Here is a 14,926-nt window from a genome sequence, read left to right as displayed (position 1 = left end):
AAAATATGATACAGAATAGAATGAAACGGAAACCACACGAACCAACCGAGAAGAAAAGAATCAATAAATTATCAAGGATACCGCCAGACCTGTTATCAACTTCTTCGCGATTCGACCGAATAAATTCGTTCTCTCCCGATGACCACCCACGTGTTTCTAAAATAAATTACACCGCGGCCGGCAAACAGGTTTATTACTGGTCGTGCATTCGCGAACTGGAGCGTCCGAAACGCGACCCCCCTGTGTCCATAAATATTAAAATGTCCTTAAAACTTTATTTAGGCGATACCGTTTCCGTGTGAGCGCGCGCGTTTCACTTTCGCGCCTTCATGCAGTGGATTACAATATGAGATACTACTAATACTTCGTAAGAAGCTTTTCACAAAGTATATATATATTCAAGAAAAAACATTATTCGCCAAATTGAACAATATCGTGGAAATTAATGTCCAGAATTCTCTATACTATAAAAATCGATAAATGCAAGAATATAGGGGGAAAAGCGCACGAGACAATTCAACCGTAAAAAGCAGTCTCTTTTCCGTCGTCCCTTATTTCTTTCATTCCCGATGTACGTCGTCCTCGTTATCGTCTGTTCGATATCGCGAAGGAGAGCAAAGTATGTCGGATTCCTCGCATCGATGCCCGATAGAACGATGCGTGCGCGATAGCACGGCAAGCGTGGCTCGCATAGAGCCTCCGAGCGAGCTTTCGGTCGTTTCCGTCGTCTGTTCGGCGCGGCTCGTCGCAACGCGTGTAATCAAGCGGTATAAATAATTCCGTGGCGCAGCCATGAGCCGGCCACCCGAGCGGAGAGCTCATTCCCCTGTTATGACACGCCGGAATCGGGACGCGCCTGGCCGCGCGCGCGACAACGTCCCACCGTGCAACCCCTTCGCCAAACAGAACACGCGACCGTCGTTTTTGCGGATTGGCTAATCGCCATTCGCTTTACACCGCATATGAAAATGATTTTCTTTTCGAATGCTTTACATTTCAAGCGTAATAAAAGCACGGCTTATTGTTAGATATTTAGATTATTCATATTTTGAGAATACATCTGTAGAAATTCATTTGAATATCAGAAGCCATTTCACGGGTCACAGATACTTAAATGTGTATATTGTCTTAGTTATTCCAATTTTAGTATATTATGTATATTTATATATTAATACTTTGTATGTTATACGAAAGTATAGTAATATGAATGTGAAGTAAGATATAAAAGAAATATTAAATATTACAGAAAATGAATAAGTATATAGAAATTAATTAGAATAAAGTATTTATCGTAATTGTTACAATATCAAAGAACAACTTCTGAACATAACGCATTAACAAGTATTTAAATGTTAATTGTCAGACATTAATTATGATGATTTTAATTTGTTGGGTTTAGTTTCCATGCTTTGGAAACGGTATTAAAAATATATACAATTTATTTGAAAGGTAAAATCAATACTTTGAGAAAGAAAATTCGTATAATATAGTCGTATACGTGAATCTGCCTTTCGTCCGTTGAGAAGCAACGAACGGCTTTCAAGAACCGTGGAAAACCACATCGTCCGGGATGGGCCGATTCCCGACTAACGCCCCGGATCGCGAACCAGTCATTAGTGCAACGGAACCGGTGCGCCTGGGACAGAGAAACGCGGAATGTCCGCAGAGCGCTCGCACTGGATGCCCCTATTATCGGTCGTCCGACCGCTAGAATGCCGTTAGACGACAGTCGATCTATTGTTCTACGTGTGTGTATGTGCATGCGATCTTGACGCTTCTCGGGCGGAGGGCGAAGCCAACGGCCTAACTACAACTAAATCAATAACCACTGCATCTCTTTCTCTCTTGCTTCTCAGATTTTTACTTTGATTTTCAATAGGGAGAGCGTCATATTTTTTAATTTCTCTTGCCTAAAACTTAGATCGTTATATCTGTGAGTGATTTCAAATGCATTTTGATATGTATCGCGATTTTTGCGAAAACTTTTTTTAGCAGTCTAAGAAGCTTGACAGTTAATATTGCAAAGAAAAGTAATTATTAAATAAATAATATTTTTATATAAATAAATGATAATTATATATAATATAATGAAATAAGGTTCTTAAAACTTCCAAGGTACTAAAATTCTTTGAAATCCATCATAGTCCCTATATATTATATTTGTATTCGATCATCGACGAGTACCGGTGTACAAAGTCACGGTATAATAAATACGTCCGTGTTATGCTCGAAGAGACACGCACCGCAATTTCAATACAAACAACTGGTGTACGTGGTGCAATACAGTTATGGCTGTCAGACGTTTCCGGTTTCTTTGAATCTTCTAGAGTGCCTATCGCGTGGGTAAGACATGTAATAGATTTCAACCAGTGTCGTTTTAAGAGAAAAAGGATCGAATGTATGGATGATCGCAGATACACCAGCATCGTTTTGGTGAGACGAACGCGACTTTCCGTCGATTTTTCGGAGTTGAATCATTTTTATCGTCCCGGAACTTCCGTTATCTGGTGACATTTCGTGCGCGCTCCAAGTTGCGGACACGGTTGGAGATAAACAAAAAAATTCACGAATCGATATCTTTTATCTACGTTGCTATTGGAAGCCAGGAGAAAAACTTGTTCGTGAGTCGTTATTTTTCGCCAAACTTGAACCCCTTTAATACCGATCCCTTTATTCTAAACTATGTATTAAATTATGAACGATTCTGACATTTAAATTCAATTAACTCTTCCCTCTCAGAATTAGAAATTCAACTTGTGCATTCACTGTGCACTACAAATTGCTAATATGCTCGTTATTCTTATCATCAATTATTATCAATAAAATAAATATTAACGATCAATTGTTAAAATTGCAAATGTTCCTAATCTCACATTAAAAAAGAAAGAAAAAAAAACAGATTTAGAAACAGAGAATTATAGTAGTTTAAATCTTTCAAAACAACGACTGAACATTAACCTTTCAATCGCGTAAAAGGCCGTTAAAAAGGTAATATTTAGATTTGTCAGCAAACACACGAAAACAAGAGAGTAGGTAATAGTCCGACTGAATACACTTAAGAGTTAGTCACGCTAGACTCAAAACAAACGATGACACACGCGCGCCACGTAGTGACGATAGATAAGAAATATTATTTTCAAATAGGCATACCATCATTCCAGGCAATGTAATGAAGCACGAATGGCTCGATAGCGAGAGATTTCCTTGTTACAGGGGGGCCACCCGGGCCTGTGGCCCTGGTTGGTGGGTGCCCACCATGCCCCTCCTTCGACGGCTTCTTCTTGTTGCTGGAATAGCTGCACTAATACACTATCGTTAATCAGCGAATATGTCCTTTTTTCACACAATGATGATACGCGTTAATAGTTGTCGTCGTTACAAATACATCTTTTTCCTCTCTGTTTGAATTATGGAAGATTCTCAGCGGAACTTGAAGGTCATTTTCTGGAACGCGCCAACGCAACCGCTGTACTTTCGCTTTCGTCGTGTCTTCCGCGCTTTTCAGGAGACGCTTGAACCACCACCAGCGCGCCACCACCGGCAACAACTTTCTTTCGCGCGTAACCAAACCGAACTTGCAAGTCCCGTAACGGCGCATACACAACAAATAGGTAGCGAAAAAGTCACTAGTATGCTCAGATATTTCTTTCACAACGATATAATTCGATCAGCGCGACACAAGCATTTCTTGTTGAATGAGAACGATCCTTCCACCTTTGTTGCGTTATTAATCGTGCGTTGTTCTAGAAAAGATATACATGTACGATATATCTCTAGTTTCTTTTTCTTACTTTACAGCTTAACACTTTACATTGAAGCCTCTGACTCTTACTACGTTACTTCTATTGTACACGATGTAACTGCTCCGATGCCCGTATAATAAACGTAATGCCCTTCCGATCACTTTGACTAGCTATCACACCAGCAGCGAAGTAGAGGTTAGCGCGCGCGCGCTCGAGAACGTCACCGCGTACGGTTTATAATACTCTGTTCCTCGCCGCCAGTCGAACGTCACGCAACCGGCGAGAAAAAGACGCCGGGAATAGAATCGACGTTCCCGTGTCCCTCGACCAGCATATCACCACTGTTTCACGCCGCTATTGGCGTCCGGACGACGCGAGCGCGCTGCTTGGATCCGCGGGCCGAAATTCTCAGCTCGTCGAAACGAGTTTGCGTGCCGCATATCGTCCAACGGTTCCGTGACCTCCGAACTCCGTCGAGTCTCTTTCTTTCCTTCCCCCTCTACCTCTTCCTCTTTTTCTCTGTCACTCCACTGATGCGAGCGACAGATAAGACGTATACTAACAACGTCTCGATAACATTCACTCCGAAAAACACTCGGCGCGCCGCACCGCCACCAAAAGTTTCACCAGTCGCATATTCGATTTCCTTCCAATGACTAAATACTTGTAAAGCACGCCACCAATTTTTTGCACGTCAATGTTCTTCAACCGGTAATACACACGTCCGTGCGAAAGATTTCACACTGTTCCCGCGAAATGTTATCGAACACATGATAACAACGATTTCTGTAATATATCGATCTTCAGTGGTTCTTGTATTTACTAACACAATGACCGACAAGAAGGGAAGTTACTTAGACGGTTTTTGTGCCATGTCACGATGATACCACTGAATCAACTGTTACGAATAAACTCTTGAATGAATAATGAGAACTAAGCTGTCCACGTTACCTCCAACAACAGCACGACTGTTAAATTAAGTCGAAACAGACCACGTCGATTTTCCCTCGTAAATCGTCAACAGGTAGTTCGGGAACATTGACTCGAAACACGTATATGAAGACGAGAAGCGTGATGGTCCTCGCGATCGACGTTCGATCGATCGAATTTCGACGAATATCGTATCAAAAATTTATAACGAACGACAATCGATCAAACGAGAGAGAAGCACGGTGCACGTCGCGGCTTCGAACAGCTGATCGCGCGCGCATCACTCTCTGTCACTGCTGGCACTACAGGGAATGGGAGGAATGCCAAATCTTACTCTCGTCAGGAATAAAATTCTTCTTCTTTCTTTTTTCTTCCGTCTTGTTCGCTCCACGCACGATTCGGGCCCTAATTTATCTCCGTTTTATTTTCGCTCGTGACGAATCTCGTCCCGTGTTTATCTCGAAAGTAGCCTGCTCTCGCTCTTTCTCACTGTCGAATGCGTCATCAGCACACCGAAAGTTGCACTCACTACAGCCGCTCGTATTATACGTGGTCTCCTTACGTTGATAACGCGCAAGTTACACGTGTGCGTGTGTATATTACGATAACTTCGATATTCCTATTCTTTCCTCTGGCACTACTATCTCCCTTCTCTTTTGGTTCGCTGGCTATCTCTCCTCCACCGCGGAGACTGAACTATTTTTGTTGCGTTGGAAGTAACAGCGGTAGTAGCACGCGTCAGCCCCCCACTCTTTATTTTTCTTGTACGCTTTCCTTCCTCCTTCTTACGTTTTTGTCTTCCCACGTTCTTCTCCTCGTCGTTGTCGCCGTCCTCGTTCCTCGTCTTCCTCGTCGTCGTCTTCGTCGTCGTTAGTATCGCCGTTGGCCCTTTGTTCTTTATACAGCGATCGACTGGCACGTTGCCCCCCTGCCAGCAGGCGAACGCCGGAAAGAAGAAGAGGAAGAGGTGGAAGAGGACGACTGGGTTTTTTCATACGCAAACATCGGCCGGCAGCTCTTCGCGGACGGCTAACCCTTTTTTTTGCCTCCGTGTGTTACGATTACGTCTATCGAGTCGATCGTGAAAATTCACTGTGAACTTTGAATGCCAGGCTTCCGACTACTGAAAGGTACTCGCGTTTCTCGTTCGACGACCACGCGGTGTCCCGAGGCGCGCCACGCAACGTGTTGTTCGCTCTGCTGTCTTCCCTAAGTGCGTCTATGCCTCTTTTTACTCGAATCAGCCACACTCGGTGCTACGCAACAGTTGTGAAACTGCGTCGCGATATATTCCGAAATTTCTCGATTTCAAAATTCGACCAAACTTTCGTTTCTAAGATATAGAAGAAACGAAAGGAATCGCGAAATGAAAGCAGGAAGCGGAACGATAGAAAGAAAACGGAGTCAGGAGAAGATCGAGAACGCGGAAAGTACACGAGATCGCAGTGACACGAGGCACGAAGAACGCGCTCGGACAGAGAGGCGTTCTAAGAGAGCAAGAGCAAGGACCTCTATGGTGCTCGTCCTATCGAAGTCCGCGAGCGATTGACTCCCGCGCGTCCCGGTCTCGAAACCGTGGCACGCGTGAGGGGCGCACGGGAGGGGATTCCCGCGGGAGGAGAAGAGGCACCGAGGAACGAGGGGAGATCGAGCGGGTATGTCGGGTAGTCGGACGAGGGGAGGGGGACTGCAGGAGGGAAAGGGGAGGGAAGAATCGGTGGCGGTGGCGGTGGCGGCGACGGCTGCGGTAGAACCAGGAGGTAACGCCAAAGAGGGACTGCGGCGAGAGAGGGGCCGGCGGAGTGCGGCGCTGCCGCGCGGCGAGGGGAACGGAACGTCCACGGCAGCGGAGGGGGTGGATATGGCGCGTGCCACTACACGCTAGCAGGTGGAGTGCGCGTGCCCAGAAATCTTCTCTCTCTTCGCTCCCTTCCCTTGCTCTAACAGATCGTTCTTTCCTTCCTTCGTTCTCGTTCTGCCAAACTCGTTTCTTCTCTTGTTCTTTCTTCCTCTTTCTTTCTTGCGTCTCCTCTATCTTTATTCGTGATTCCTCTTCGTTCTATTCTATGTCGTGTTACGATCGTGTCACTTCCTCTCTCCGTTCCTCTTCTATCTCGCCGCAGTGGTTATCTACGTCTACGTTCAGTCGCTTTGCAAATAAGAGAACACCTTCCTCCACCTCCTTCCGTCTGTTTCTTCTTCTTCTCCGTCTCTCGTTTCCTCGTTCTTCCGGTCACAGTCGTTATTATTCCGTTTCTTGTCGCAAACGTACCTGTTCCGCAACTAATTTACCCGCCTTGCATTCTTACCTTACCACGGTCCACTCACTTTGTACGTTGCCGACTCAATCACGCACCGATTGAGTTACTTTCGCTCGTTTAATTTCTTGTTAACTTTAGTTTTACTTAGTTCTTGGATTAGAAGGAAGTATAGGTATTCGTGGAAATTTGAGTTTCAAGAAATTCGAAGAATTTCACTCGTCCTTGGCGACACTTCTATCCGAATGTACTTCGAGATTCGCAACGTTTGGGTCCCGATTAGCAGGCATCGCAATTTTAACTCGCAACACGATTTGAGGATTCCTGCATTCATAATATTTGCGCTGTGCGGTCAGGTTATTCTCGTAAGCACGATAAGAGTTGCTAACGAAAGTCTCAGCTGCGATAACCGTCGAGGGCACGTAGCCAAGTCTTCGTGACAAAATTTTAATTTGTAATATCGACGAATCTCTACAGATTTTTTAAAACGTGTTTTTGCGATTTATCGGTGCTACTCATAATTGTCGGATCAACACTTTATTCGTATTAATACCGAAGAGAAATTCCACATTGAATCCGATAGTTTAAACAACATCGCCTATCTGTAACATGCATTATCGCTCGTGCCTCGCGCGATACCACTTTTAAAATTTCAACTTTAGCTTCACGATAGTATATAAAAAGTGTGTATTATAACTATAAACAATTTGCACTTTCGAGTTCCAGTCCTCTTCGAACAACGTTCCTTTAAAAACTTAATTTTCGACTAAAAGTATCTTCAGTTCCTTCGGAAATGTTAAGGAGTTCGATCACAATAAACGAAATGCCGTGTCGTACTGTAGCTCCGTATATTCTGAACGTCCGTTAGAACGGAGCTGTCACGGAGCTGCGCACGTGGTTTGCAAGGAGCGCGAAAGAACAACAAACCCCACATAACACAAACCTGACGCCCCGAGGAGTCGCCAGCCACTGACTCTCCTTCCGATTCGACTCGACTCGACTTGACTCGGCTCCGTTCGACTGGCCTCGCCCCGCTTCGCCTCGTTTCCCTCGCCACGCGCCGTCCCGCTCCGTCTCGTATCGTCTCGTTTCGTCTCGTCTCGTATCCTCTCGTGTCGTCTCGCTTGTCCCGTCCCGCTACGGCACGTCGCAACGCGCCGCGTCGTCGTGGTAAAGCGCGCACGTAGGCACGCGTTCGGCTATGCTCGTCCCGAACCCGAGGCGACCCGAAGTGACCCGAGGCAACTCGTCACGATTCCGACTACAACTTCGACTCCGATTCGCGCTCGTTTCGATCGTACTGTTGCCTCTTTGCCTGTTTTACACCGCCCGTATGATGCCATCGACTGCTGCAAAGAGGTTCACGGATTCAGAACCTGCAATCACTTGAACGGTAGGTAAATGTACCGCAACGCGTCTATCATGTATAGTTACTATAGTCCTACACACGCTGTCAGTGCAGCGGCGGCTGAAGGAAGCCGAGTCGATATGATGCACCGTGAACTGTGAGAACAGCAAGGCAACGTGAGTGACGGATCGACGGGTATTGTTACGCGCTATGACCATGTGTAGTATTCTTTAACTTCTCGCCGTGATGAGGAAAGCTTTAAGAGAAATAACCTGTCGATAATAATGTTTCAATGATCGATACAAGTGATTTTAGATTAGTGTCAATAACGCGGACATTAATTATTATTATCAATCCAATCTTTCAAAAGGTAAATTGATCAACCTTTCGTTAATTTCATTGCATAAGTACGCGATTCATAATATCAGATTCTGAAGAATCAAAGGTGGTATAAATAATAATAAATTCTAAGATCGTTTTAAAGAACGCTGTATCTAATATTACCACCTATCTGTACTTATTTGTCAATTTATGAAGTTGATCAATGTGTTTCCTGGGCGACACGATTATTAGCAATATTTCCACTTTTCTCGGAGTGATATGTAATGTGGAACAAATTCAAACTTATTTATAAGGCATTTGTATGCACTTGTATCATATATATACATAATATATATAAATTACATATCTAACAAAATACAAAATTAATGACTTGTGAAAAATACGAATTATAGGCACCATTCGCACCCTTGATGATGAGTCGCGAACGCGACTTAAGCGGCTGCCGTGCAGCTGGCAGCAAAGCTTTTACACAGACGCATTCGCGACACGTCGCCCGCACTCCCAACCTCCACCAACACTTGGCCGTTGCGTCATCACGGTTTCACGGTGCGCTGGGATTCGACGGGAGGAGAAGGCGCGCGAGCGCGCAAACGGGACCACTGCGAGAGCGACGCATCTGTATCGCTCCGCTTGCACTTATTACAAATCCGCCAGTGATACTCAACCTAATTTAAACTTCACACGAGCGTGATGTGTCGGCACAACGGTATGGCTCTGAATTAAACGTAGATTGGTATCTACGATCAATTTTTTATTTTTTTTCTTTTTTCTTTACACATGATATTTGTCTGAAATCGAATGTTTGTATATAGGTTAACACTATTAAAGCAGATCGGTTTATCGTAATTGGATATGTTAAGGTAAATTATATAGATCAAATACTATTATTCTAAACTGCATATGAATTTAAACGGCTTAATATTGAATCACGGTTATGTTTCATATTGCCAATATAATTCATGGAATAACGTTTGAACATAATAGCAAATTAGCATACATCAGCATATTTTAAACGTGAATAGATTAAATAAATTCTAAAGAATATCTATAGCATCCAGATTATAGCAGATCAGTTGAAAAACTTGTTTACGGTAGATATTTTTAATTACTGCATAGAAAAGAAAATAACAAATCAAAGTGATCATTGGCTTATTAATAGTACATCTAACTTGAAAATAGAGTCGACCATGTTTTGTTTCTCATTACGGTTAGATACATTACGATCAGGTGCTCCAACGTTCGAAAGCGATAATTTGCGCTTAACTTCGACCTGCGTATAAAGTAATTATCGCGGTTAGATCGAATACGAGCCAAGCGCGATGATTAAGGATCGAAGATTCACTAGAGCGTCTGTTCACTAATGTTAGTCGGTGATATGCATCTTCGAAACGAGAGGCAATATTAACAACGCGGATGTCGCGTGCAGATATTGTACGAATATCACGATAAGCTAGAATGGCGAGGTGGCATTTGTAATTAAATGTCCGACACGGTATCATAAAGACGGGCCTCATATCACGACATCACCCGCGCAATTGATGCTCGTCCGCTGCATTCTTTGCATGCTAGATTCCGCGTGTTGCATTTCAATTAATACGAATGCCGGACCAGACAATTTTAACGATACTTTGGTGACTTAAGTCTGTGAATATAAACTGGTGTATTTATTCTCGTTTTATCAAGAAAATTAATCCTCCATAAGCAAGCTAATCCGTTTATGGTTCGAGTGAAATTTCTCTATGTATTTCATTTTTTTCAAAAGGATTTTCATCGTGGTTTTGGTTAAAAAATTGTTCCAAATATTTGATTTAGAGAATGAAAGATAGGGCAATGGAACATTTGAAAGAGTGATTTGTTTTTCTTGAAATTTTCTTTTCCCAAAATTAGAGTTCTATCTTAACGTAAGTTACATACTTACTTATAGTTTGCATACTTACTTACTGATATCAACTTAGAGTTCATTTAACGTTTTTAATTGGAAAAACAAATTTTACGAGCTAAACCATGTAAGTAAATGATATAAGCGATGAGTTTTCGTTGAATCAAGGGGTAATCAGTATTGCTCTTGGAAGTAATGCGGGCTTCAATTAGTGAAGAAACTGTGAACAGTTTAGTTCGCAATGTATTACTCTGGTATCGAAATGGTCGATATTCTCGTCAACAATAGGGGAACATAGAGAAAAATATGAACCGATTTAGGGATATAATACAGATAAGGGGAGATCAGGACGCGAGAAAACCAAAGACAAGGGAAAGAAACTTGGATGCGGTGACGGAGCGATAACGATATGTGTCTGACTATGAAACATATAAGTTACAAGATGAAATAATATGCTAATAGTACAAGGAATTAAATAGATACAAATTTTTAGTAATATCATACTGATTATGAAGTAACTTCTTAATTTCTTAAAAGACGCTCATTGTTTTAACGCTGACAGTTTCTCTTTGATCATTCGTTTTAACATAGAGAAAATTATTTTTAACGTATATGACAAATGTTTATAAGTGTATGAGTTTACCGAAACGAATACATAAAATGAATTTTTGTTTTTAAAAAATCCCAAAATAATATGGGCAATTGAACAAAGCCGGTTAAAACACAGAAAAATTTGATTATCCAATTAAGCACAATTTGATTATTCATTTTTTAGATAAACGTCTGTTCGTAATTTATGTGTTAATACATTGATTGGACAATTAAATGACATTGTCGTTAATAAACAATAAATATTTTTTTATAGTATATGTATTGATGCACCAAGAATTTAATATTCTAAATTCAATGGTATTATAGCAATAGCCGAAACAAATGTTAAAAGTAGGCCGGTTTATAAGAACCACAGTGGCTTTGTAATAAAAAAATATCAGCCAAACATAAGACCGACGAACTAGCCAACTGAAGTTTTAAATTATTAATTTTTTCCCATTGAAACGTAATCGTTATTCAAAAAAGGTGTCAACCGTTCGACGAATAGCTGCCACTTCGTGATGTAACTTTTTCAAACATCGATCAGCATTTCGCTTTCCCTTTATATTTATTTACTTGAATTCATATCTAGTATGTAACATTTAATAAATATGTCAGCGAAAAGAATTTTGGCTGGAAATATACGTGAAATGATAACAAATTTTTATGTTTGAAAGTTAACTTTAATTAAATTGCTATCAAATCTCTCCTCAAGAGATATCTTTTTACTACTTTCCTCGTAAGAACAAGAGTTAATAATATTCTTTTAACAAAGGGAACTTTTAAAACATTATTGCAACCGAAGCTAAAAATCGCAGAGGACAATTATACCACATGGCCCGATTCTCATATGCACAGCTTGTCGTTTCATTCTTCGATTTCGATTAATTCGATTCATTCCCAGTGAAACAAGAGCCCCAGTTATCGATAAATCCAATTAACGACATCCGTCTTCCCCTTTCGTGACGGTGAATTATTAAAAGTTGTCAGTCATCGATAATCCTATACAGTCCACGTATCGAGATAGTCCAGCGAATCTCGAAACGCGACTTCTCTACGGGCGAACGAAAGAGTTTCTCTCCATCAGCCGCCACGCCTCCAGTACTCGCATATTTTTAGGTTAGACTATTTTCGAAAGTGCACGGAAGACAGGGGAGAGGCGCAGAATGAAAGAAGAGAGACGGGAAGAGGGGAAAAAATAAGGGAGAAGGATAGAGCGGGCGAGAATACCGATCGCGCTTCTTTTTTTTTCTTCAGCGGTATCTGCTGGCTCGTTTTCGCCCACAGTCACGTAAAAGAAGCCAGCACCGGTATTATCCGCACAATGCACACACAAAAGAAAGGACTCTCGCGAGTGGAACAAGCAGGGGAAGGTGGAAAAAGAACGGGCGAAGAAGAACGTAGTTGGAGTAACAAAGATGGCGGAAGAAGAGGTCGATGCCGCCTTCCTACTGATTTGCGAGATCACTCTCTCCTTCTTTTTTCCTTTCTTTCCCTTCGTTCTATTCCTATCCTCGTCTTTTTCCCTTGCGATCTACCTTTTCTCTCGCTTTTTTCCTCTCCCTCCTCGTGACTTGTCACCCTGCCAGTCCCTCCTGTTTCTAGGTTTGCTGTTCATCGGAATGCAAGAGTACTTGTTCCCTCTTTCTCTATCGACCTCCTTCGCGACACGGCTGCAGCCAGAACCGACTGATTTTCTGTTCCATTGCTTCTGCCCGTGCAGCCACGCGCCTATTTATCGCAACAATTATTGCTCGGGACGCCTTTTCATCCTCCGTCAATGCAACTCCTGCTGGATTCTTATTGTTTGCGTACTTCGGGTTAATCTTCCACGCGCGCGTGACTTGTATGTTATGTACGTGTAGATTTTTCAGTCACATTCTGATTGTTTGTCATTGTACTCTTGTTACCATTGTTATTAGATATATCATTTATGATAATTATTAATCTCTTTTGATATAATTGAAGGAGGATGATATCGACAATTTGACAAAAGTTATCATTCTCTTTGATATAAACATGACTCTTTGCTACTTCTCGATTTCTCACATTGTGTGAAGTATTGGATATATACAGAGCACGTAAATATAATTTTCTAACCAGTCTCCTATCTGCCAGTTTGTACTAGATTATTAATTCAAGAGATTAATAGAGATCTACAGTTAGAATTGATCTGACTTTTAGTTTGAACTGGATCTGTATTAGAATTTAAATTTAGATTAAGATTAAGACGCGGTGTAGATTCGAGTGAGTTTGAGCTTGAGTTTGTATTAAGTGTTTAGGTGAACCACGTTATAAGTTACAAGTACGCCTCCTTCTCTGCATCAACATAGACAGTCCTCTTCTTAATTCCTTGTCTTATAATATCGAATCGTACTCGTGACACAGATAATGGTTCTGATTCAACAAACACAGATTGCATTCGTAATTAAATTTTTCAACTCTAAATTTCTTTTTTAACCTAATTCTGAAGCAACATTTCACCAATGAATATCCTGAAAGTGTTTCGATTTCATTTTAAATTCATCGAACCTAGTAAAAGTAGATTAATAGAGTAAAATCTTCATTAAAATTGGATATTTTCAATAAATAATACATATTTCGTAACGTTGCTCGTCCTTGCTTTTCAATTTGAACTAACAAAAAAAAAAAAAAAAAAAGAAAAAATGCCTTGCGTGATATTCAGCGAAGATCAAACGCGACCCGCGTGTCTCGCGAATTTACGCGAGGTCGTTCCACGCGAAAACCAGCACGCCCTGCAAAGGGTTAAATAAACGAGTCTCAAAAAGGAAGCACCGAAGAGGAACTGAAATAACGCGGAACATTTTTACATTCTTCCCCTCTCTAGCCTTTCCCCTGGGCCGCGCTAACGAGCCAACCGTTCCATACGGTTCGTGGCAAAAAGCCTCTTAAGGTTGACAAATTTCAATTACGCGCGCTCGCTCGGCAGCGCGCCGATTTATCTCGAGGCGTGCGCGATTCCAGCGAAACCTGTCGTCAGCGAATTCCTTCGGCGAACAAAGAGCCTCCACTTGGTCGGCCAGACCGAGATTTGCTCGCGACTAACCGGCGCATAACTGAAAAGTAAAAGCGTCAAAGGATCCAGACCCGCCGATGTCTTCGCTTCGCGTACGCGACCAGCCAACGTTCCTCTCTTAAAGTCACGTTTATTTAAACGAATACGAAGTATAGAGCGCGTGCGCGTTGGAACAAAACCACGCGCGTAACGGAGAGAACGAGCGGGACAAGAAACATGGCGTGAAGATTACGCGTACATAGTGATATCTACAGTGACGCGATAGAGAAACGTTTCATCCAGGTTGCGCTTTTTAAAGCGTTCTAACCTGCTCGTTGCGAGCGACGTTTTAACAGATCTACTGCCGATTGAATTTTTATTGTATACAGTAGCTCATGAAAGTATAATATTTGAACAGTTTCCTTACTTTTATGTATATATCATGTGTGTTATGTAAAGCATTTTGAAATTTCATTAGCACTGTTACGAGAACCGAGCTCCTTCACCACGTACATTGGCAGATATTTGAAACAAATCTGAAAATGTATATCGAAATTACAACACGCTTACTGCGAACATATGTTTATTAAAAAATTACGAATGGCCATTTTCATAATAGCGTTAATGTAACTTCAAAATATTTCGTATAACAAACCTAATATATTTACAAAAGATGTCTACAAATTTCTGTGTACCTACATATGCTACACAGATAATAAACAATATTACAAACTTTTCTTTCACAAGAATACAGCTCTTCCACAAAAGCCCGGACAAAAAGAACAGCAGAAATATTCTCAATAATTCAAGAACACTTCT

General features: G+C 41.7%; 1 protein-coding gene and 1 long non-coding RNA gene across 8 annotated transcripts in view; one reads left to right on the top strand and one right to left on the bottom strand.

Moving 5' to 3' along the window:
• The window catches only part of LOC126915823 (neurogenic protein mastermind-like), a 248,007-nt gene that overhangs the window by 117,370 nt on the left and 115,711 nt on the right, over positions 1-14,926 (bottom strand). For 2 of the 7 annotated variants that reach the window (XM_050720887.1, XM_050720888.1), the window contains exon 1: positions 3,151-8,130. The exons of the other annotated variants lie outside the window; for them this stretch is intronic. In XM_050720887.1, the coding sequence (XP_050576844.1) occupies positions 3,151-3,156 (6 nt within the window). In that variant the 5' untranslated portion in view covers positions 3,157-8,130. Of the gene's footprint in view, positions 1-3,150; positions 8,131-14,926 lie in introns of those variants that run through there. 7 annotated transcript variants of the gene reach the window in all.
• LOC126915864 (uncharacterized) lies at positions 8,140-11,752 on the top strand. Its single transcript, XR_007710365.1, has 2 exons — positions 8,140-8,324; positions 9,014-11,752. It is a non-coding gene; the product is annotated as an uncharacterized LOC126915864 (long non-coding RNA).

The sequence above is a fragment of the Bombus affinis genome, chromosome 4 (genome assembly GCF_024516045.1).
Source record: "Bombus affinis isolate iyBomAffi1 chromosome 4, iyBomAffi1.2, whole genome shotgun sequence".
Lineage (NCBI taxonomy): Eukaryota > Metazoa > Arthropoda > Insecta > Hymenoptera > Apidae > Bombus > Bombus affinis.
This window is presented reverse-complemented; position numbering and strand designations above follow the sequence as displayed.